Here is a 25,049-nt window from a genome sequence, read left to right as displayed (position 1 = left end):
ACGCTTATACTCCCCACTTTAAAAATACATTTACTGTTTAGAGTTTGTCATTAAACAAACTAAGGCCTTCAAACTTTATCGTTCCTCCCATTTCACTGCCCAGAGAAGCTGCATTTGATGTTCAGAAGTGTCAGAACTTTAAATCATGTAATTATTAACGTCAAGCCAAAAAAAAAAGCCATTTTCTGTGTGCAAAATGCTTAGATTTCTGGTTTTTGTACTTTAGAATGAAATATGAGTTACATTTTGCCACTAAACAGTGGAAGACTGGAGGATTGTGACTCTCCTAAATATGCTTTTTAGCAGAAATTGATCTCATCGAAAACGTCAAAGAAGCTTGAAAGTAATGTTTCATTGTTAACTTTTTTTGGATTTTCTAAGTCAAATTGTGTTTTATTGACTTAACTTTTCACAGTGAGCAAAATGTTATGCTTTTGCATGTCATTACACAGTTCATTTTGGAAAAGTCATGAACTGTCATATCTCAGCCTCTCAACTCTCGGGCAGTTTCAGGCTCAGGACTGAATAACAGAAGTCAGTGTACTTCAGTGGCTTAACTTGCATATACAGCATTAAATATGCAAGTTCAGCCAAGTAGCAGTAAATAATTAGTTCAAAGTTACTGTACGAGGTTTGCATTAGTGCTGCTGGTTGTTTGAAAGACATGGCTCAACCATAAAAGGAGAGAGGAACACTTTACTGAGTTGTATTATAAGAAAAGCTTAAATATCCAAGCATTAATTGTTTCCTCTTGGTCTTCCTGTATGAATCAGGCTGCAGTCATATTTGCAGAGCTTCAACTCTGCAACTGCTGTGTTCACATTGTGTTTCTGCACCTTAGGATGGTTCAGTGAGTGCTGGTGGGACACTAGATTGAGGATACAGATCATACGAGGATTGACTGCAATAGAAAGACCATGTGGAGCCTCAACAGGGTTTAAGAGGGTCTTACAGGAAGCAACAGAGTGACATTTATGAAAATTATCAGCCACAGTAACCAGAATATAAATGGGATGTACAACAACATTCCTGATGCTGCCGTTTGACAATAAATCCTCCATGTAATCAGCATACAGCAGCTTTCTGGTCATAAATCAGTGCAAGCAGACTCCTTTACCGTTGAATGCAGCCTCCTTTAGCCTGTATCTGTGCCAAATCCGTCAGGAAAGTTTATTGGCCTGTTATGAGTAAAGGAAGGAAAAGTACAAATGACAAGAGGAAGGAGGGAGGTCAGGAGTAAGAGGAGCGGACATGGAGAGAGGAGCTAACTGACAGCAGATTAGAACCAGGTCACAGGAAGCAGCAACCCAGTTCTTCTGGTCCAAAAAACTGAAGACGAGTCACATATCACTCAGGCCTTGTTTTTCCCCAGTCTGTGCAGAAAACCCAAACACCAGAGGCGTGTTTGTTTTGCCAAATGATCACACCATCTGCTTGTTATTTACTCCAACTATCCTGGGTTCACACGAGGAGGCCTCCTCTGCTCCTGAGGAGTGAGAAATATTCTCCACTCACACTGGATCACTAGTCGCTCCCTTTCTGTCACCGAGTGAATCATTTCGATGAGATATTCTTAGCACGACGAACAGCGTGCCTCATCTGAAGGGGGAATTTAACAACTTCAAGTCAGCCAGGCCCTTTGTGAGCAAGAAAGACATGAGAGATTTGCATGAAATATTGATGCTCCTCCAAGAGTGTCGTCAGACTGACATGCAGAGGAACAACTGGGGTAAATGGCAAGTTTTTAATACAATGTTTAGCTAATGGTTTTGTTGTATACCCGCCCGATTTATTTTCTGGCAAAGTGACAGCAATACCAAGTCCGACTGAGATTTCAGTTGCATGGCAGGTTACCACACAGGTACTGTTCTTTTCCTTCTGTGTGAAGAATGACCTATTCTGTGAGCAACATACAAAACTGCTTTGTCACAGCTCAAAAACAAACCTGATATCTACAGGTGAAATACTGCATCTCTGGAGCTTTCAGTTCAGTGAGTTTGTTTTCCTCCACAAACGTCACAACATTGTGGGACTGTCTTTGCTGACTTGTAGCCTATTGCTGTCTCTTCAATGTTGCAAAAAATCTGGAATGTCGCCTGGTCCCCATTTTTAAAAAGAAAGAAGGGTGACCAACTATCAGGGGATCAGCCTCCCTGGGAGAGTTTACTCCAGGTTCTTGGAAAGGGAGCACTTGATCATAAAAACTCACATTTAGGAGGACCAGAATGGTTCTCGTCCAGGTCAAGGAACAGAAGACCAGATCTGAGGGGTCGTGGGAGTTTAACCATCATTCTAAATGTGTGTTGGGGACATGGAGAAGACTTACAACCATGCCCCCTGAGACCCTCTGTGGTGGGTGCTGAGGGAGTATGAAGACTGGAGTGAATGTTGTGGACTATCGGGTCCCTGTATAACCACATCAACAGCTGTATCCACATCTTGGCACAAAGTCGAGCTTTTTTTAATGGTGCGTGCTGGACTCCTCCAGGGCTGCCCCTCGTCATCGATCCCATTTGTGGCTTTCATGGACAGGATCTCGAGGTGTGTCAGGCAGGAGGAGTGTCTGATCTTTGCAAACGTTCTTCTGTTGACTTCTTGAGTGTCATGCTTATATGCATTAAGGTAGTTAAGCTATAATGTCCAGCAGTTAATTAGAAATAGCACATACGATGAGTGCAGTGATCCGACATGATTAACAATTTTCTGCCAGCATTCCTCTTAACCTTACCTGCGATATCAATTACGCTTTTTATCATCTTCACTGTACTTAGTGGCAAATTATCCATTTTGTGTGTGTGCCAAAGAGACAAACAGCCTCCTGCTTACAAGAAAAGAACAAACAAAGATGAGGACCACAGTCAGTTTTAGATGTTTTACAGCTAACACACACAGATAGCTCGATTCTGTTGAAGTTCCTTTGCTATAGAGTTCTTAGATTGATGAAAATGATCCCAACTTGAACTAATTTTTCTATATTTTCTGTTAAAAGATGCGTTGTCATTCAGCTGTGAGATTGTGTTTTCTCACTATCGACGATGCAAATCACTCTAACCTTTAAATCTGCATTAACAGGCATTTTTTTTTGTGGTTTTGCAAACATGTTTTAAATACAACAACAACATATCAAGCCAGATAAGATACATCAGGGGCGGAGCCGAGTGATGGACACAGAGTTGCAATGAGGAAGTAACCATCAGACCTTAAACCTAAATAACACGAAAATAAAAATATATGTATTGCATTTACACACTAAACAGACAAAAAAAATAGACCAGGAAGTAAAATAATGATATGAAATTATATTTTAGATAAGTAGAATTCAGTTGGAGACAAAAAGTAAGCTACAAAAAATAAATAAAATAAAAATAAAGAATTCAAAGCTGACTTTATCTTATGTTATTTAAGAGTAAAATTCATGATTTTCAGCAGCAGTTCAGAAATCTTAACACTAGAAGCTGCCGATGTCGTCAATCACTTGAGTTTTACATAAGCACAGTGGACTTCTGCATGAAAGTCATGGTTGCACATGTGAAGAATGACCAGAACTATTCACCCTTCAGCTACGTGAACACACATTTATAAGTGAAGCTTGTGGGGTTAATGGTCCTTTTGCTCTGAATGACAGTCAGATAAAACATGTCAGTGTTTCTTGTTGGGATCAGGCAATTTCCATAATGGCCGATATGAACTCTTCTCCGTCAGCCTCTATTTTTCCTCGCTAATTACTTTAGATTTCGAAAGCCTCTCCTCGTGTAGATATCCCCTCTATCCTGAATGCTTACTCATCTTAACTTCACAATTTAGCAGCAAAACATACAGCCACTTGGCATCTAGCCGAAAATACATTTTAGAGTCCAAGTCTTTTAGGCTGCAGCAAGAGCCTGCAGTTAGCAAACCTGCCATACAATCATGTCTTCATCATTTCCCACTTCAAGAAACCCAACTTCAAGCCTAATCTCTGGCAATTAATCACTTCAAACCAATTGCAGACAAGTCATTAAGAAATGACAGAGAAAAAAAAAAAACAATCTTCTCCAAAAAGATAAGCAAAGAAGAGTGAATGACTCCTCTGAGCTAATGGAGATGAGGAGGAAGTGCTAACCAGAGGTGACAAGTCTGGTTACTGAGGCAGAGTAAATTGATGACGATTTGAACACCCAGTTAACTCAAAACTTAAAGAAATTTCAAGCCGAAACATTTTCAACATGTTGCAGGTGTGCACATTTAAACCCTGAAGAACAAGCTTTACTCCTTGTATTCAGGGTTAAACTGGAGAACGTCTTAGCTCATACACTTAATATGAGATATTGTGCCCTGTGTCATTTATCCTCATTCATCACCTTCACACGGCTACTTTACTCACAAACACTTACACATTGCAGCAAAAGAATTCCCCACAATGACCTGATCAATAACTCCACCTTTTATCACCAGCCATGTTAATCAGTATTTATAAGTACACAATAAAATGCCGACAAAGCTGAAGTGACACATTCCAGTCAGCACTGCCAGAAATATCTGCTGAACTCACTGCACCAGTGTCCCTCCTGAGACCAGAACAAAGGCTTCGAAGGCAAAGGCAGCACCGAACAAAGTGCAGCTCAGAGACACAAGATCTGGACTAAATGATTAGAAAGACAACATCCTCTGATGGACTTATGAAAGTTTGCCTCAACAAAAAACAAAAAAACGTCTGCCTGCAGTATACTTTACACTTTGAAAAGGTCAAATATTCAGCCTTTGACAACCACTGGGTGTCACACTGGAGCAGCAGAGTTTCAGTCCAAAACTGAACCAAAACCAAAGCAGCTCAAATCTCCAGCTCAGAAAAAACAAGACCAATATGGCCTCTGATCCAATCCTTCTTTGACTTTTCAACAGAACAACAGTTTATTCAAAAGGACAAAAAGACCAGCTGCCACAATACAGAACTCATAACCCAGAAATACAAATCACACGGAGACAGAGAGAACAACCATCATGCCTCGGGTTCAATTACCAAACGATCGTTTGCTGCACAATAGCAAGCCAAACTTGCGTTGACACAGAACTCGACCTCCGAGGGAAAATAATGATCCTTTTATGTCAAATGTTATGAGGTTTAAATACATTTATATGAATCAATGTGTGTTCAAAGATAGATGAAGGGCTGAAGTACAAAAAGCATATTTCATTGTTTCTTTGGCACTGAAGAGAAAATAAATGACGCCTAACAAAAGGAGAAGAGGTGAAATCAAGACAAAAGTAGTCATCCATTTTAATCATATTCTGTTTTTTCCTCTTCTTTCACCAGCGTCCCACTGACAGAGGGACAGCCAGCAAGCCAAATAACATGCTAAAGTAGGCCGTTAGCTAGCCTGCTGCTTTCTACATCACATGAGTGTGTATGAACTTCGTGTTGTTCACGTCCTACATAAGAGATGGTTCACAGTCTCGAGGAAATTAATAGCTCATTCTTTAAAATGAAAAAATCTAAAAGATAGGCTCTTCATTCATTCTTTTTTCCCCCACAACAACAATAATAACCAAGTTATTTAGCTGTTCATTTCATTCTGTGCACTGTGGACATAACAGTAATGCAGTTTGCCTTCAGTGATTATTGCTGCTGTAAAAATTAGGCATTAACATGTACACAGAATACAGGGACGCATTTCCAAAACCAGATGAAGAGACACATGAGCTACTCTTTCATTTAAAACATAACTAAATTATTCAGTGTTCTTTATAGTTCATTTCTGATGTTAAGATCACGGGTTTCATAAAATTTACAGAAAGTTTGGATACATGAGAAAACTCAAAAGTTGAATGGCAACATTAATCGAATGCGTTATGAATAGTTATTTAAAAATATTCCCTTCTTTACAAGCTCATTTGCTTCCTATTTTTAAAGATTAATAATAGTAAACTATTGATTTTTATCAGTTTAATAGTTGTAGCCTATTGCATTCATTCATCAGCAGTGATGAGGTTCAATTCCATCTTAACCAACAATGTCAAACTTATTTGTAAGATGTGAACGGTAAGTTAAATACTCCTTTAAGAGGACAGTTTTCAGCTCACACATACGATCGTGCAGACTCGAATCACTTGTATGTGTGTGTGGTGCTTACAAGCATGGGTTTACAGACAAATGCCATCAAGCCTTCAGCAAACAGCGATCCAGTCAAATTATATTTTTGATGAATGTCGCTGATGACATGTTCTGCTGGGCCTGCAAGTGGGAACCTGGACTTCTTGCAGAGATTATTGGGCCAGAAGCAGTGGCACCATGTGTGAATACAGCAGTTAATCCTCTGGAGAGATCTTAACAGTGTGTACACTCTAACGGCTGCTGCTTCTTGATGCTTTTTACTCGTTCAAAATAAAACAGCCATCCGTACAAACATTCTCAACGAGCTGTAAATAAATAAAAAATAAAAAAAATTCACCATTTCAACACTGTAAATTTTGCACTCTGTCCTTCCCCCCCGTGTGCTCCAGCCAGCACTTCCTGTTGTGAAAATGCAACTGTTGCTCTGAAGAGCATATGTAAACAGATACCACAGACAAAGTCCAAATCTAACTCTCCACAGATTCTAGTGTTTGTGAGCGAGAACAGCCAAAGTAGCAGCCATGATAAGAGCTGTTAAAATGCTCCAAATACTAAGGAAAGGAGCTCCACTGCTGACTCTCCCCACTTCCTTCAGCATAGGATAATGTGGACCATCCTTTATGAGAGATAATGCTGTACCACAACTCTTTGTACCCACCACAGTCAAAGCAACCCTGAAGTGTTTTCAGTCATACTAACTGAAATTAATACAGACACATTTGGGAACTGCAGGATGAGTGTAGGCAGATGCACATAGACTGCATTAATGACTCTTGAATTACCAACATTGTTAAATGGAGTAGATTTCCACCGTGTTGTCAAATCTGCTTTTTGTAGTCTCACCACAGACATTTGAAATGCCATCTTCACATGGAAGTTGTAAATGTACAAATAAGACATAAAAAAGAAGTGCAAATGACTCCCGAAGTCTCATCTTTTAGGCTTCATAACATCAGAATTCATAATATTTAGACAAATATATATATAACAAATAGAAGCAGGCTTGTGGGGTCAGGAACCAGAGTTTAGATATATGCAGCACCAGAGCCAGAGATAACTGCAGACCAGAAGCTGGTGGCAATCCAACTCTGATACAAACTCAGTCTCAAGGGCCAAAGTTTTGATCCACCAGACGTGTCACAGCCAAACCAGCCACTTATTTATGCTGCTTTCCCTCTCAAAAAGACAAAAGCAAAGACCTGAGAGTCTGCTTTGACTTAAAGTTTAGAAGCCTGAAGCTCAGAACACTGCTCTGTGTTCACCACCCACCTCTTTAACCTCCAGCAGGCGTCCTGGATACTGACTCTTGGCCCGCCGAGCTGCAGCTGGAGATTTGTGGTGGGTGATGGTGACGATGTTGCTGGGTGAGGCTGTGTGGCCCGGGTGCCTCTGGGAACTCGGGGATGAAGATGGAGTTGGGTGGGGGAGGAGGGAGAAACTACGGGTCCGACCTGAGGATGAGGAGCCCTGAGGGGAGGGATGGGAGGGTGGGAGGTGACACAGAGAGGGAAAGAGTGAGTCGTTTTGGGGATTTAAACATGACAGGTTTATATTAAAATGTTCAGTATGGAACCTCAGGAGCTCTGCTCCTGAAGTCAGATTCACATTAAAACAAGGAAAGCCTCTTTTCTTTCTGACAACAAAGTACATATCAGCCAATCTATATTCAAGATATTCTCTAAATCTCTATTTCTCCGTGTTTGCGTCTTTAGGTGCCGTCACTCCTAACTTCGTTTGTTTAGAGTTCTTCTTTTTTCCTTGATCAAAACTCAAAATACAGCTTTAAAATGTCCCTCAAATGTTCCGTACCAAACAGTCACACCTCAGTTCAACTAAAAAAATAAAAAATGTTTGCAAAACTAACAGTTGTGCCAAAATTAAAAACGGACATAAAGATACTGATAGAAAATCTGCTAATGTTAGGTAAGCTGTACGGAGAGACTGCAACCTCTTTGGGTGCTTTTATCATTGTGATGTGGCACCAAACTAGATCTAATGTATCCAATAACAAAACCTTGGTTTCCAGGGTGAAAACACCCTTCGGTTACAATGCTCTGTGGAACTAACACAATCAGTCTCTATTACAGGGCAAGATGAAAGTCCTGTGATGTGTAAATGCTTATATTTACAGCCCATATTTCATCACCAACTCAAATCTTTACGCCATTTTATCCTTTTTTCACCATATGAGGCCCTTAAACCACCTGTTTACACAAGTCAAAGAAAAGAGAGGCTGGAGCAAGTAGGAAATCCTTAATGAAAAATTACTTAAATTGCTTATTTCAACTGTTGATGCTTAATTTAACATCTTTACTTGCCTGCATTTGTGGTTTTGAGTTACTACACACCCAGTTTATCTCTTTCATCAATTTCCTCCTTCTGCAAACCACAGAAACATAAAACCTCAAAGTTTCTGAACTTCGGTGCTGCAATTCCTCCTCGAACAGCACAACTTGAGCCTTTTCCACCTGGTGCTGTTTGGTTAAGGAAACATAACCTGTAATATGCAAGCGCCAAAATATCTTGGAAAGATCCTCATTTGGCTTAAATTACAGCTTTTCCCAAACTGCAAACGCTTCAAAAACTGACAAGGCGCCAGAATCTGGCAAAATCTCGGTGAGACCAGGAGTTTTTAGCTCAGAAACACTAAGATTACATTACCCATCCATGCTTGCATCAAAATAAAATGCCAACAGCTGATTTTGGTCGAAGGCTACAACTGCATCTTATAGAGAGATAGAATCCAATTGAAGACTAAATCCCATCCTTTACTCTGATGCCCCTTCTCTTCCCTTCTGTGACACTCGTCTCTCCACAGTTGGCTGACCTCTGTGCTCACACAGGCAGCGATGTTAAATCAGTATCCATCTCCTCCATCTTTACTCTCCACTGGTTTACAGCAGCACGCAAAGACAAGGCATCAGAGATTTATCCCTCAGAAGAGGACAGAGGTCTGGTCACTGCAGCAGTGAAAATACAACAGTTCAAATAAACAACTTCCACCCCAGAGCACCACTCACTGAGAGGGAAACAACCAGCCTTTGTTTTAGAGTGATACTGCTCACTCCGCAGTAAACCGTGAGATGAAACCAACAAATGACCTGTCGGAACTCATCAGCCATGTGATCAGGGGATAAATGCTTGTTTTATTCCCTTTAGCAGACTTGCAGTCCCTATAAAACTTCATTTTAAAAACAATAAAAACAAATAACGTCAATACCTTTGAGAATATTTTCATGATGCATCTACACACTACATAGAGGGAAATTTGCATCATTTTAACAAGAAAAAAAAAAAAATCAGCTTACAAGAGGGAAAAAGGATAAACCATGAGTCACGAGTAAGCAAGAAAAAAGAGACATGCTGATGTCTCCTAAACTGGCACAGAGGCCCCCAAAGTATTTAAACATACTGAAAAACAGAAAGGAAATGAGGACCACTGGAGGAAGGATGGTGGACAGACAAGTAGACGGTTTTTAGACAAGAAAACACACCGCTTATCATGGTTAAACATGTTTTGAGGGGGCAAAAAGGGCAGCTTCCTGCTCCAGACTACAGGTAAACTCGTCTGCAAGAACATACTCGAAACTTAATGTGGAAAGAAAGATCTTTTCTCATGGTACTGGCAGATGCTTATGTAAGTTTGGGCTCTAGCACTCGGTCCTTAACTTTGGTGCCATGGATATTTCCCTGTATACTCCCTGGCTCCATAAACATGAAGTTTCTTTGAGGAAGGTGACGACTGTGGGTGGACATCCTCTCCCCCAACACCCCGACCGAGGCAGCGTGGGCAGACAGCGAAACAATCAGCTGCTGACTTGTCATTTCCCGCACCGCAGTAGACAACACCAATAACACACAATTCCATGTTCAGCAATAACTTTTGATAGAGGGTTTGAATGCTTGGACATCAAAAATGTAAAAAACAATTAAGCATTTATTTTTCCAGTAATAAATATCTTAAGACTTTATTTAAATGTTTATCTAAAACAATCTCATTTAAAAAGTCCGATTTCCATTAAAAACACAAAGCTGATTGTAAAAATATATGTTGGTGGGCCTTTTTTCAGACTGTGTCACCGTGAAGGTCAAAGTTCACTTTGTTGTCAGCGATGGTGCCAAGATATGATAATTACACAAAACTGTGCTGAAGTTTAGTGGCTTCCAGTCGTCAAACAGGTGCACCTCAACCACGATGCCGTACAAACATACCCCCAAGTTGTTAGAAGCGTAACATTAAACAGTTTTTCCTCACTTTTTGGTCAAAATGCAGTCATCTCTATACCAGCAGGCTTTCATCTGAAGTTAAGGACTAAAGGATTATCCCTTCAGACTGCTGGGTGATGATTGTTTTATCGCTCATAGATCACGGGTGTTGCTGGTCAACAGTAGAACAAGACACTTAGAATCGTACAGCAAGAAAGAAAGAAACTGGTTTCAACGAAGGTAGACCAACTCTGTGGATCTGAGGGGTTAAATTTCTGCTTTTGTTGATAAAAAAAAGTTTCCAAGAGCTTAGATGGATACCTTTGTTTCATGTCAGAAAGATCTGTTTGATGGTGCAATACCAACTTCTGTGACCCCGATTAAGATTTTCAGCTACAGTAGATTGTTTAAGAGTCACATTTATCTGTGGTTCGTGTCCAATCTGGTTCTGGTATGCTTAAAGATGAGAAACAGCTGAACAATTCGCCTTGGGTCGGACAAAGTAAGATTATTTCTATTATAGCCAGTGATCCCTTTCAAATTTTAATGGACAACAGTAAAACTTTGTGATAAATGATACGGAGCAGCAGTTCTGGTGTGGGTTGACCTCAATATACCAGAAGGTAATATATTGACTGTAGATATCTCATACAACCCTACAACTTATTTGTGGTTTATATTTCATTAGGATAAAGTTCTCAGAGGTCCATACACGATACTACGTCACCTTAGTATTGTTTCACACTACATGCATATAATGGACAGCAGCATGCACGAGGATGTGCATGCTGCATGGTAAAAGAAGAGTGTCAGACTCAAATACAGCCAAAGATCAACTGTATTTTCTATCTATTGAAATCAAAGCATATTGAGCTATTTTAAGTAGTTTTTTTATATAAAGCAGAAACAACTTTATCTGCTCAGTTTCAAGTGCACAATTTAACCCGTTGCACTGCAGTTTCAGCTTCACAACAGAACGGTGGCTGAAAACTCACTGGCAAATTCATCCTGCTGCTAATAAGGATGATGAGGTGCAGCTGTGCTTCCTGCCTGCCTGAGCCACAGAGGTTCAACCGCAAGCTCAAAGATCACATCCCTGCCACACAACGGCAGGGTTCTGACAACAAAAGTCAAAACTCATCATGTTCACAGAAAACAACTTCATTAATGATGGCTTAGTTTTATCGATCTGATTTGGTTTCAGGGTCCTAAACAGAAAAGAATGCTTTAGAATGAAGGTTGTGTATATAAAAGGGGGAAGTTTATGTTAATTGAAGAATATTACTTTAGCTATTAGAGTATCTTAATGTGGGTGTGGTTCAGCTTAGTGGATTCCATCAGATTCGCATTTTCTAATCTTTTCATGAACAGTCACCTCAGGAATCTAATAGAAAAGCTATATTCATCCAGTCTGAAATCTAATATCTGATGTCGCTGTCTCAGCCTGCACAAAGGCAAGAGGCAGTTATGTGACCTAATGGCTCTTATTATGCATCGCTTCACTGGATTTCACTGTGAAACGCTGAAACCAGGACACAAAGTTCAACTGCTACAACAACAGCTACTGTAACAGCTACTGGAAGGGCTCAGCTGTGGCTGGAAAGAGGAAGCGGGCCTGCTGACTCAACAAGCTGCGACCTCTGATGGAGCGGTGACACTGAAATGTACCACGTCAAACTCCACTGTATCTGAAGTGAGTCTGCAAGAAGCCCTGTCACAGAGATAAGAAGAGCGTCTGATCATCCATTTCAGACTTATTGATTTATCAAGCACATGATTTTCCGTGTGGTTACGGTACTTTGTAACAAATAACAAGGTAAACTGTCAATGTGGCTCCACAGAGGCAGAAAAACACACTCTTCCACCGAATTATCAACAGAGAAAGTTCTGAAAGAAAATAATTGCAACCTGCATGAATCAAATAAAAGTTAGCCGCTGATGACTTCCATTAATTAACATACAAGTTGCCATGGAAATATTTTTCACTGCTCCTTAACTGCAAACAACCAGGAACTGAGCAGCAGAAAATTAGCTATCAGGTCACATCATTTTGTAAAATACCAAGTAATGAACATCTAACTTTATTGCCTATTTTCTCTGAAATTTAAATTTACTCTTTAACTTGTGTTTGCTGATATATACTCCGTCCCTTTGTAATTTGCGCACCGGTAACCTCCAACACCAACATATTTCACCTTTTATCATGACCTAAAAGCTAAAGCCTGTTCCAAAAAACCCACTCACTGACATCTGTCTTTTAAATCAAATGAAAAATACTTAATATCCCAAAGGGAAATTGTAATGGAGTCATTTTCTTCATCAATCATTAGAAGCTGTCACACTGTATGGCTATTGCTGTTGGCCTCCTGTACTGTTCTATTCTGCAGCAGAGCTGAAGAAACCTCTGATTGAACACATTTGCCATCCGTAACATCTCACATGGAGGCCCCTGAAACCGACGGCAACAGCTCAAGGACAGAAAGAGATGAGACTGATCGATTTTTAGTTTTTATCTCAGAATTATCTCTGAAAGAAGTGATTACCAAAAACTGTGGTGGAATACAGACTGCAGGATAGAGAGCAATGCCATACCTTCAACTTTCATGTTGTCATAGTTACAGGCTTGTCCCTTCAGGGAGAGCAGTAATTATTGGACCTTTTCTATATGAGATGTAGCCCTCAGAGCAGTAAGCATTAACATATAATACAGACAATGGGAAAAGATTCCATTGGTTTCTTTAAAATGGTATAAATACTTGACTTTTAGGAATCTTAAAGGGAAAGTTTAAGGTTTTTTAAAGTGGTTTTGTGTGAAGCACTTAGGAGTATCTTACCTGCTATCTTCCTCCTGAGCATTACTACTACTCTGTCTCTCTGTTGTACATTTCTTATCAGCAGTTTTTCTTCTAGCTAAGTAGATACGCCCCCCCAAAAAAGGCACATCGTCATCTATACTATATTTATATCTATAGAATCACCCATTTTCACTGTGTCGTAGCTGTTGTTTTGGGATAAGACCGGCAGAACTGTGAGTCAAAGCTGATCAGCTGCTGGATACGCTTGGCAGCTGCAGTACATGCGATGAAGTGGAGCAACAGGTGCATCGTAATGATGATAAAACGGTGACAAGGTAAACTATGCTCTGATACAAAAGGGGACATGTTGTAAAAAATAACATCTACAATCTAGGGTTTTTCGCTCTTCTTTTGTTCCTCCTCCTTGCTTCTCCAAACAGAGAGAGCTCTGACTGCTGCCTACTGCAGGTAAGGTACTAACTACTCATGAGTACTTTACACAAACCCAATTTAAAAAAACCTGAACTATCCCTTTAAAGCTACAAACTAGATGATCACACTCTCTGAGTGAGTGGCCAGATGAGGGCTCGATTCTCTGCTGTCTCAGATTATTCTCTTTTACTCTTTTCATTTACAGGCATAAAGTATAAGCAGGTGAATTTTAATGTGCTTTTGTACATTTGACTGAAACGACCACAGAGGCTTCCTATTCCTCAAATAATGTACTAATAATAGCACCAAAAAGGCATTAATCAGCATTTTCTGTTGCAATTCTAATTCTAATTTCCAATAGAAATGTGTAACACCTGAACTACAACATGATACACTGCGCTGGTTTCCTTGACGACACCACCAAAGGCTAAGGACCTTTTTTTGTTTTTTAAGGCACGGCTCAACCCTTGTAAACCACTTAAAATTCAGTTCAAATTTGCACAACATTTGCATGGAATTCTGGCTATTTTCCAAATGATCAAGCTCCAGGGTGAACAAAGAGACATCAGGTCTGTTCCACATTGTATAAGATTTGTACATCTTCTAATTTAACATGCACATGAAGGCCGTGCTCCTTTGTTAAAAGCTATCAAGTGCAACTACAGTAGAAACAGCCTGTGAGGTTTTACAGCATCAAAAAGTGTTCAGATACTCACATGATCACTTTTGAAGCAACAAGTGGTCATTTTATCGAATGTTTTAAACTAACTATGTGAAATAGTGAACTGTCTAAGCCGAGGAGATAAAACAACTTACAGATACACCTCAGACTTAGTCTCAACTTTAAAAAAAAAAAGGCCAATCTTTGGTTGGACCTGAATCTATGTTTCAGGACTCTTACTTCATTTCTTTTTAAAGGCTCAGTGGGAGCATGGACCCATAACCTTTTTCTTGTGATGAGTAAATACTGCTACACCTTCTCTGCCAAACAAGCCTGCTATCGGCGATGTAACCAAGCCGCCGCCACTGGCTGCCTCATCAGTGAAGTAGCTGCGATAACGATCTTAGTGGCAGACGGTGCGGCTCATGGAAGGATTATACCACAGCGGCGGCGACAGTAATGACAGCTGCAGTCGGGGAAATGCCCCACAGTCACTGAACGGGAACAAAACAACCACCCATCTCCGCTGGGCACACAAAAAGAGAGACTGCATTTCTCCTCCCTTCACTTTTTCTTGCTTATCCAATTTTCTCTCATCTTTTGATTGCTTTTCTCAACACGGCTGAGCGAAATAATTGGACTTTCCCCTCGCTCCAACTTTGCAGCAGTTTGAAGTGCTGAGGAGCTACATGTAGAATAAATGAGCCAGGAAAGAAGGTTGTAGTGTTCAACTGTTTAAAAAAGCACATGAAATAATGTCTTTGTCAAGAGCAGTTCATGGTGGAAACATATCTGCATGTGTGTGTGTGCTGTTCACTCACCAGCACCTCCTGCCCACCTCCTGCTCTCTCCACACTCAGGTGTTCATCTGAGCCCTTTAGCTTCCTCACCTGAAACCAAGCACACAAATCAGAAAGTTGTCCGTAACTTAACAAATGCTGCTGTTCCCACACAATAAAAGAGGGCTCACCAAAAGGGTTTATGAATGATGTGATTAACCATTAAATGCCTATGTGAGATCATGGACCACGAGGCATCACATCGATTGTCACACGCAGTCTAAAATGTTTAATTTTTCATTACAACTTTTATGGGTCATTTTTTTGTCTAAGTCACCATGGTAATGGGCATGCTTATGTTCTCAAACTCTTGATCAGGTCCATACCAATAGATGTCTATGACAGCTACATCCATTTTCTATATTTAGGCTAAAGAAAGAACTCGACTTTAATACCAAAAGTTTGCAAAAGAAATGGTCAGCTTTGAATTATTTCTCGCGTTCACACACTGCTGATTTCACCACTGCTGGTTGAGCTACTGGATGAGCTTTATAACAAACCTCATTCTTTACTGGATCAGTCAGATGGGGTATTCAACCCACAGAGATATAGACAGAACATGCACATATGCCAAATAATCCCCTGGAGCCCACACTAACCCCCCAAAACTGCCCAAGTCCAAATATTAATCCATGAAGCCTATAATAAAAAAGGCTGGTTGTGGATAAATGTAGTTATACAGCAGCCGGTGCTGTAATCTGTCAGTAAGGACAGTGATGCTGAGAATATTTCAAACATGCATCCTGAAATAAAGCAGCAGGGGTGTGCAATTGTATCGTATTTCTCTAAATTGTTAAGTCTTATGTCAACAAAAGTGCAAAAAGTTTCACATGACAAGTTGAAAGTGAGCACAGAGCAGCATCTACTACACAGTGTATCCGTGTCGTTCCTCAGTCTGGTTGCATTTTTAATATGTATTCATTACTTTTTGGCATTTTCACTTTATAAATGCAATAAACTTCTGCTTGTCTAATTTTCTTTTTCTAATTTCTTAGTTCCTCTTACTCAATCATATCTCATTTCTTTTTTTGATAGGATGCTTATGGTGAGAAAGTCAAAGGCACAAATAATTTGGTCTGTGACTGCAGATTTGTCTGCTCCGACATCCGTTCGTGGGGACAAACATGGAAATGAAAGAGACCTCTAAATAACACCTGAAATAACATGTGTTGAAACTAGAAATCATCCTACTGAGCTGACTGAGTTTAATTTAGTTTAGTTCAAAAATAAAATGTACTTATTAGACGACAGACAAAAGAATAGTGGCTTTCTCAACCTGGAGATAAAGTTAAGCCACATGATTTCTGCAATGTTAATAATTTGTAATGGCTGCTTTTTGTATTTATTTCAGTGAATTAAGACAATGTAAAACACTGACAGGAAGACATTTAAAGAAATCTGAATTATCTTGCTGTTTGTGAATCCATTACTGTCTGTAAAGTCCATCCTAAAGTCTTAGAAATTATAAAATTTCCAAATTAAGGGGTCAGTAAATGTTATTTTATGATTTTAAATATCTTGGTTGGGGGCGGGCGTGGCTCATTGGGTAGAGTGGCGATCCTATTATCAGAGGATTACTGGATAAATCCCCAACTTCCCTCGTTCACATGTCAAAATGCCCCAGAGAAAGTTACTGAAAACTGCCCCCAATGTGTTCCTCACTTAAAAATCACTTTGGATACGTAAAATGAATATAATATAAATATAATGTAGCATGTCAAACAATATAAAAGGCTTATAATTAGTAGTAATTCGTCATTTTTTGTTAGTTATGGCCCCTTACAATCACGCTGACATTGATTAAACATCTCACCTGGCTGTGATTAAAAAAAACTCAAATCCTGAGCACATGACACATATCACGCATGTATTGTGGCTTTCCCCTTCACTCACCCATTTCTTGTGAAAAGTGATTTAAATGATCTTCTGAGAAGTGTTTTGAGCCTGATAAAGTGCAATATTACAGGTATTAACTATATTTATATTAGCAATAAGTTAGCTTTTAGGAATCCATGGCTAACATGAGTTTTGTCATTTAGCATCAATCGGTTACCAATCAGCCATTAACTCTAGAGTTAGTAGAATCAATCTGTACATAACAAATAGTTTGTAAGATGTGGAAAACAGGCACATGAGCAGGTAAGGAAGTTGAGATGAAAATAAAGAAGAAAGTATGAAAACAATGCTAATTATACATATATATAAAACAAATTACCACAAATTAAAACCCTCAAAAGGTTGTTACGGAGTATACAGAGTTAATGCAATTAAAAATGAAAATCTGCAGAGAGGAATTTGTCATCTTAAGTCATTAACGTCACTGAACTGAAGGCAGAAAGAGGCAGGATTTCCTGCTGGCACTGGAGAGCTGCATCTACAGTATGAGGAAACTGGCAAATTGAGCTTGAAGCTTCCCAGAGATATCAGACGAGTGGAAAATCAAAGCATAGACTGTGAAAAAAGACAAAAAAAGACAAGACAAACAGACACACAAGGGGGGTGGGAATCTCCAGCAAAAGGTCAAGACTTTCTGTCCACTTTTCTTGCTGATTAATTGATGGCAGGAGCTTAGACATGTTTCACTAACTGTGTGTGTGTTTTTTTTTACCTTGGCACTGCTGTCAGAGTGGCGTCTGGCACAGGCTTGAAGCTGACTGATCCAAAACTGCTGCTCCTTGGCATCAGCGGCTACAATCATAGAGAGGGAAAATGCATCAATACATTTCTTCCACAAAAGACATTGAGACTCATATATCAGTCCTTGTGTGCGTTCACATCAATTTACAGTTATCGTACGGCGACTTCCTCTGCCAAAGATGAACTTCTAAGTTGTCATGAGGAGCATACAGCTGCAGGTGAAGCTAAATGTTTGAAATCACTAGATTGTTTAAGAATTCTGTGTAAGAAGACTTGGTATCGTTTAATAAATCTTCACAGTTTTGCTTCGACAGTTATTTGAGAGAATTTATCCAAAACTAAGACAAAAGTTAAAAGATGTGTCTTCTGCATTTTTTTTCCTAGGAATTGTTTGCGTATTTAGTAAATCCAAGCCAGTAAAGAAATATTAGAAATTAAATTCAGAAATTTACGTGGTAAACACATCAGGTTCCAGCTCCTTTATTTGTTCCCATAGACGGATTTGTTTCGCACCCAGATAGAGAACGATATCAGTTATGACAAACAAGATACAACAAGGTACAGCATGTCCACCAAAAACATGTTAAAAATCCTGAAATAATGACAATAAAATGCTGTTGAGAATGATTTAATTACTCTGGATCTAAAAATTGGGACAGAAAAAGAGCAGCCAATAAATCAAACCTGAAAAATATCTAATGCCAGACTTGAATAAATGAATAAATAAGTGAATGTTTATGTGCAAAACATAGCTAAAACTTGTTTAGTTAAAACTGTTTTTGAAGCACTTTGTTCTACACCTTGGGACTAAAACCCTCCAGAAAGTGTGAAAAAGTTGAAAATCACTGCAAAAAGTAAGGGAGTAATACTTTAGAATAAATTCAGCTAATCGATGTAACCGTCTCTTATAGAGGGATACTGAATAAAGCTGTAAGGCACCACTCAGACAACTCGACCATTTAACAATTTGGTTAAAAGAATTATGACAAGACCACGACGGCAAAGAAAAACACAGGATTGATTCAATGAAAGGATGATAAAACATGCTCGTTATGATGCGATCAATATGAAAGTACAACACAAAAATATCAAAATGATGTTTGAGATATAAACCAGACCTATATTTTGTGGCACAAAACGTACCCTTAAAATTGTTAGTTTAGTTAAGGAAACTTTAAACTAAATGAAAATAAGAAGTGACACAACATTGATTTTATAAACTGAATTCAAATTCAGGGAACACCGATTTGTGACAGCAACAAGAATCCATTGTTTAAAAGAGTATACGGTTAGCTCTGCTCTGTCCAAATACAACCAAGTCTTTGCCCATCAGCAACTGAAAAGCTCACGAGTTCATGTTTCATTTATTCATCAGTTAGTTGTGGTTTTACCATCACAGAACCAGCATAACCATTACAGATCATGTTTTAAGGTTGCCGTCTTAAAGTTTGATAAAAAATTTAAAAAATTAAAACTGCTATAATTTGCACTTTCAGACAAATATTTGATCCTGTTACTTTCTCACTTATGTCCTGAGGGCATCAATATTGCATCTGAACCAGTTCATTTACTCCTCTACGCTTAGCTCAACACTCAGTATTAAAGAAGCACCGGCAATTCATTTTGCCAATTTGTGACCAGCCCAGGAAGCAGCTTGATACCATCTGCAGGCTTGTGGTTTTCCTCTTGGAAAAGAGACAATTATCCCTGCTAACAAACAGCTAACTACAGCTTAGACTTGCTGACTGGTAGAGCTAGATGTAGCCCTCCGGGTGCAGAGGATGCTGACTGTTTGCCTATGCTGTCCCCCTGCAGGTCAGACTGGAGAATATTTTTCTGATCCCATTTCACTGGCTAATTAATAGCAAGCAATATCTAAGATAGGATAGATACAGTCAAGCTGGAGGACAAAGTAAGCTTTAAAGATTGCAGGATGTGCACTTCTACTAACTTCCGTTTTAAAATAAATGTGCTGAAATCATATAAACTTTTATATTATGTAAAACGTCATTTCAAACCACCCACATACAACAAAACAACGATAATGTCAAGGTAAGGAAAGGGAAGATGTGTGTCAGTTAATTATGTGGTGTTCAATGGCATCTGGGAACTTTGTATTTCCAATACATGACCATGAAAAAGATCAGTGAAAGAAAATACCACCAGTTTCTCCCACATTTTAGTTAATTAACAAAAAAACAGCCGTAAAACAGTGCAAATCTTTCTTCCATAATTTTTTATGTTATTAAACATAAATCAAAGCACATTTTGAGACTTTTTCTGATCTGAAGTAAACATGACTGTTGACTGTCAGTAGAAAAGCAACAAAGCAAACCTGAAGACAGTCGAGCTTTTTCTTCAGAGTATCAAACGTGATGCGATTTTCTGCCTGAGCATCAAAGAGCTCTTATGTTTATCTGTGGAAAAATAACTACAGTCTCATCCCAAGTGACATTATCCCTTGATCCTTTGCAAGAACATAGTTAAAAGGCTTCAATGAGTATCAGTTATTCAGACCAAGAAGTATTAGGTTCAAACATACAATGTTTCCACTTTTCCGGCTCTCCCTTCAGGCTGTTTCATATCAGCAGTTGACCTCCCATGTCGCCTTTGTACTTAATAATATAGAGACCTAAAGGTGTACTGGCTGGCCTCACCCTTATTTCTACAAGTGAGTGTGTTCAGCCCGTAATTCTGTCTGATATACGAACTATGACACCGAGTGCTCAAAATAAGAAAAGGTGATTTTTGTTTTTCCGATTGGCGATCTTCACTTCTCCGGTGGGATGCTAATGTTAGCCATTTTTCCCTCTTGTTTTTTGGAATATGCTCCTGGAATTATAGTAACACTTATAATACAAGAGGGAGACACAAGTTAAAAGATGCTTTGAGATGTGTCTTTATGATAGTAATTTTATGTGAAAGACAATGATGAAAGATGCATAGACCACCATTCATGCACTTCTTATGTTACACTGCTTCTCAGTATTTCATTACCAATGTTGGCTAAATATAAAAAGTTTCCACCTTAATGTGTTAAAAACACAAAAGTTTAAATAGTTCAACAAATTCTAGGGAAATTCTGGAGGAGAAAAAAAAACTAAGTTTGAGTTTTGCATATCTATCAAAGATTACAGCAACGAATAAACGTGTATAAACGAGGTATAAGAAACAGGGTTAAGATTCCATCTAATGGTCATCCCGAGGCCTTCAGCGTAGATCAACATAAAAAGGAGCCAATTGACATGGTTTGGGTGTCTGGTCAGGATGCCTTCATCTCGTGACATTTCATTAATTTCCCACTTGGAGTGGGCCTAGACACAGACCCAGGAGTTGCTTGAGAGATTGGATCTCTCGGCTAGCTTAACTAAGTGTCCCAATGGAAGATGTGTAACAGGTGGCGAGGGAAAGGAGGATCTGGTGATCTTTGCCCCAACAAGCCCGATAAGGAGGTAATGGATGGATGGATAATATCTCATTTGGGACTAATTACAGCACAAATCTGTCATTTAAACTCAAAAGAACTATTGTTAAATGACTGATTAGAATTTTATTGTAGAATAACTACAATTATTAGGGCGAATGAGATTCATTTCTAAAGCGAAGGTTCCCTGAGGAGGTTTCCTGTTAAACAGAAGTCATGATGGTCCTTGTGGTCTAACAGATGAGTTGAATGCATTCCTTCAACAAAAAAACAAACAAAAAAACACTTGCAAACCTGTTTGGCCACATATCCACTCTCTGTAGACGCATGAATTAATGTGAAAGCATTGCCAGAAAAGTGCAACCACGGGTCTGTGTATGAGGCAAACAAAACAAGGCACTACTTCTGTTTAAAAAGTTTACTTTGACAACAGTTGCTTTTCTTTGAATTCTGTTTTTCCACTTTCACTAAATATAGTTTAGAATTAATTAATCCATCAGGAGCTCATAGCTGCAGTGCTCATACAGTGTGGCAGGCCACCTTTGTGGAACAGAAAAACAGAACTGGGACACCCAGTGCTTTTACAGACCCTTGCATGACTGAGCACATTAGACCCCTAAAGACTTATTTACAGATCATGACTTAAACGCTGCTTTGAGCCTGCCAGAAGCATTGGACCTAATTCCCTTTAAAACCACTGCGTTAGACTCTGTTGAAGTTGTGTGTTCAATGAGCCTGAACAGGGAGAGAAAGCAACCAGGGAGTCCAAACTGAACATACCTCACAGCTTCAAATGTTGTGCCCCATGATACAACTCAGAGATTTAAACCAACAATAAACGCAGAAACGCACAAGCTAAACCTCTGTAGCATGCAGCATGATGAAGAGTTGTCACAAAAAAGCACAGTCGGTCAACACACTGCTTTGAGCATGTGCATGGAGCAGTAGACTGGACTGTAACATTTTGTAGCTAAAGAGGAGGGACCAAAGCAATTTAAAGACCCCACACAATATAGAAGATCATTTACAGAATTTTCTAACATCTTAAAAACCTCTAACATCTAACATCGAATATCTTGATGGCATAACAGGCGAAAACAGTCTCTGAAACTGTTTTTAAACTTTGAGACATAACATTAATGCACTTATTTTTCAAAGAAGCCCACAATGATTTTCTCATCCATTCTGTCTCCCAATTCTAATTCACAGAAAAGCTTTAAATGGGAAAATAAATGGAAGCCAGAGTCCATGAATTAAATTTACAAGTGCAGTGCCCATTTAAAACCTTTGTTTCACGCATAATGAATATGAGGAGCAGAGCTCGCTTGCACAAACACACAATGTGTTAGAATTATAAGCAGGGGCTGAGCTGGATAATGAGGGGAAAGGGCCATTTCACAACTATTTGGGGATCTAGACCACCTCAGATCAGGTTAAAAGGAAAAATCTGGACTAAGTTTTTTTTAATATGTCAAAGTGCAAAAGTTCTATATGTTCCACAAAGCAGGAAATGGATCTTTGTTGCATTTACCAAAATCACAAGATGCGTTGTGTTTAAAGAGTCTTTAGCTTCAGTAGAATAGTGTAGTACAGAACTGGCCCGTCTAATTCCTGTGGGGTGTTTTTTTATTTCTTTTCTTCAAATGGTTCAAGTTGGTTTACATCCCCAAAAAGCAGAATAATTTAATTTTTCTGTCTTTCCCCTAGAGCTAAGCCTGAAGGTGCAACCAGCAGTCAACCTTCCATGTTGTGTTGCAGTAAGAAGCAGGCGATGATGAAAATAGCTCAAGAAAACCAGCAAGTGCCTTAGTCTTAGAAAACTAACTTTTATGTGCATGAGAGAATACACATGGGTGTCTGAAGTCACTACCAACTTAAAAACAACCCTGGAGTTTTGTTTTGAGCACAACATATCTGAAAATCTCACATTCAGTGAGCAATCCATCTTTTCTCTGTATCTCCAGACCTCTAACTTTGGAAGGCAGCACCTTGGAAGTAGGAAGTTGAAACGTATTGACTCTTACTTTTTAATCATACCATTAGTTACGTAGTTCACTTAGCATGAGAAATAAATCTGCTGATAATGCTCTACGAGTAATTTAATGTTCAATATCCTGACAAGGAAAGCTGAATTCTAATTGGCACTCATTTTTCACTAGTGGGAAGATTTCCCATTTGTCATTGAATGCATCAGGCACTGGCAACATCCTCTACAAAAGCAAACACTGGTGAAATATTGCCCTTAAAAGCAACAGTTCTTAATGTTAGCTGCTAAAAATGTGAACAAAACAGAGTAATGGTGCAACAGTAAAGTCTGTTTATGGAGCCGAAATGTGATGAAGGAATTACAATTACTGGCATTTACATTCTGCAGTGCCTAGCACAGGGATCAGTATCCTACCAGTGCTTTTCCTATGAAAGGATATTTACTGTATGCCTTCCCATAGTGAAATTAAGTGCTTCAAGGATAGTAAGAACAACACATCTCTAAAGAGGTGGACCCTGAGGAAGAAAGGGGGTTGCAGAGTGGGTCACTTCGCACCCTACAATGACCTGTAAGAATGGAGGTTTCAATTCATGGATGAAAAGTCACTTTAGTCTCTCGGTTATTCTGGCAAAAGCATGTCAGAGAATTTTCAATTAGCTTGTGAAAAAGGGCATAATATGTCTCTTTTGAGGGGACAGATGAAAGTAGAATAAATAGAGAGTGATGGTATCATACCTTTCCCAAAGGACTTAGGTTCTGACTAAAGATACGCAAGACCTGTTGCCTCTATGATTTTCCAACAAAATTACTAGTTACTGTGTTTTATGAAACATTTGGCCTTTTCACTTATGCCTTTCAAGCCGGGGCTGATGTGTCTTCATTATGCATCGGTGTCGTGTGTGAAAGCACTGGTGCTGATGAACCTCTGAAACAGCAAGAAGGATAGTTAAAGAGGCAAAATGCTCCATGTGTGTAAGGGCAAGCTGGCATCATGGAACAAGCCAATCTAACGTCGCTCAACTGATTCCACGACCCCAGCTTGATGTGTACAAGCACACACTGATGCAGTGCTGAGTCTCGTCTGACTGGCATGCGTGAATTGGAGGAACAGCAGCAGGATAACGAGAACATCTTATTTGCTACGATAAGTAAAAACTATACTATGTGTTCTGTAAATGTGGATTGTCCAGAGTAATAATGTCTCTGTGGAAAAAGAGTAAAATGAATAAATTATCATTAATACATCCCTTCCATATATAAAACCAGATATCAGATCAACATGTCTTTTCATTGACCCACCTACTGAAACTTAAAAGCAAAGTATCATAAAGAGTTTCCATCATCAAGCTGACTCTCTGTTGCCTTACTTTCTACTTACTTTTAAAAGCAGTCTGCTGATGTGTGGTGCTGCAGCTGCTTAATGAAATCAATAAAAGAAAGGCAACTCCGAGTTCAGTGTGGGAAAGAGTGAAACCAAATTTCACAAAACACCTAAAGTGAGCCTAGTGACCACGCATGCACACACAAATGAATCTTTATTAAAGTGGGCAGTCATTTAACTCTCAGTCTTGGGTAGCTGTAGATTAGCTTCACACCCATTATTACTCCCAATAGTTTGTATTTATTTCAGAGCTGCGGTGAGCCTTCTCCTGGGGAAACCGCCAACCTGAGAACAAGAGGATTTGGCTTAAGTGTCTTCTGATTGATCTTACTCCTGGGGGTTTATCCAGAGGGTGGCGGAGAGGATGACGGAGACTCTTGAATGCACACTACACCTGTTGCCGGTCGGGAAGCTACAACAACTCGTAAACAGCGGAAAAACACTGACAAAATACACAAATTTTTCAAGCATGACAACACCTCAAATGCAGTCATACATGTTCAAGCCAGAATATGGACGCGAGCAGATGTGGAAATTGATACAGATGTGGACCGTGATAAAACGACAACTGAGCAGAAAACACATGCAGTCAAAAA

The 25,049-nt window shown here is 39.3% G+C and overlaps 3 protein-coding genes across 3 annotated transcripts in view; 1 reads left to right on the top strand and 2 right to left on the bottom strand.

The window, feature by feature from the left end:
* The window catches only part of exosc7 (exosome component 7), a 188,571-nt gene that overhangs the window by 102,575 nt on the left and 60,947 nt on the right, over positions 1-25,049 (top strand). The gene's annotated exons all lie outside the window — the stretch shown is intronic.
* LOC140274859 (palmitoyltransferase ZDHHC3-like) overlaps positions 1-25,049 on the bottom strand; it is a 350,244-nt gene that overhangs the window by 269,124 nt on the left and 56,071 nt on the right. The gene's annotated exons all lie outside the window — the stretch shown is intronic.
* The window catches only part of LOC140274853 (oxysterol-binding protein-related protein 10), a 91,657-nt gene that overhangs the window by 42,736 nt on the left and 23,872 nt on the right, over positions 1-25,049 (bottom strand). Inside the window, exons 3-5 of the mRNA XM_072370230.1 lie at positions 17,633-17,712; positions 15,007-15,075; positions 7,361-7,558 (exon numbers count right to left, since the gene is read on the bottom strand). Of these exons, the coding sequence (XP_072226331.1) occupies positions 7,361-7,558; positions 15,007-15,075; positions 17,633-17,712 (347 nt within the window). The remainder of the gene's footprint in view (positions 1-7,360; positions 7,559-15,006; positions 15,076-17,632; positions 17,713-25,049) is intronic.

This window comes from Leuresthes tenuis, unplaced genomic scaffold (assembly GCF_036924035.1).
Source record: "Leuresthes tenuis unplaced genomic scaffold, fLeuTen1.0.hap1 SCAF_18, whole genome shotgun sequence".
Classification (NCBI taxonomy): Eukaryota; Metazoa; Chordata; class Actinopteri; order Atheriniformes; family Atherinopsidae; genus Leuresthes; species Leuresthes tenuis.
Note: the sequence above shows the minus strand (reverse complement) of the source record. Positions and strands in the feature narration are given on the sequence as shown.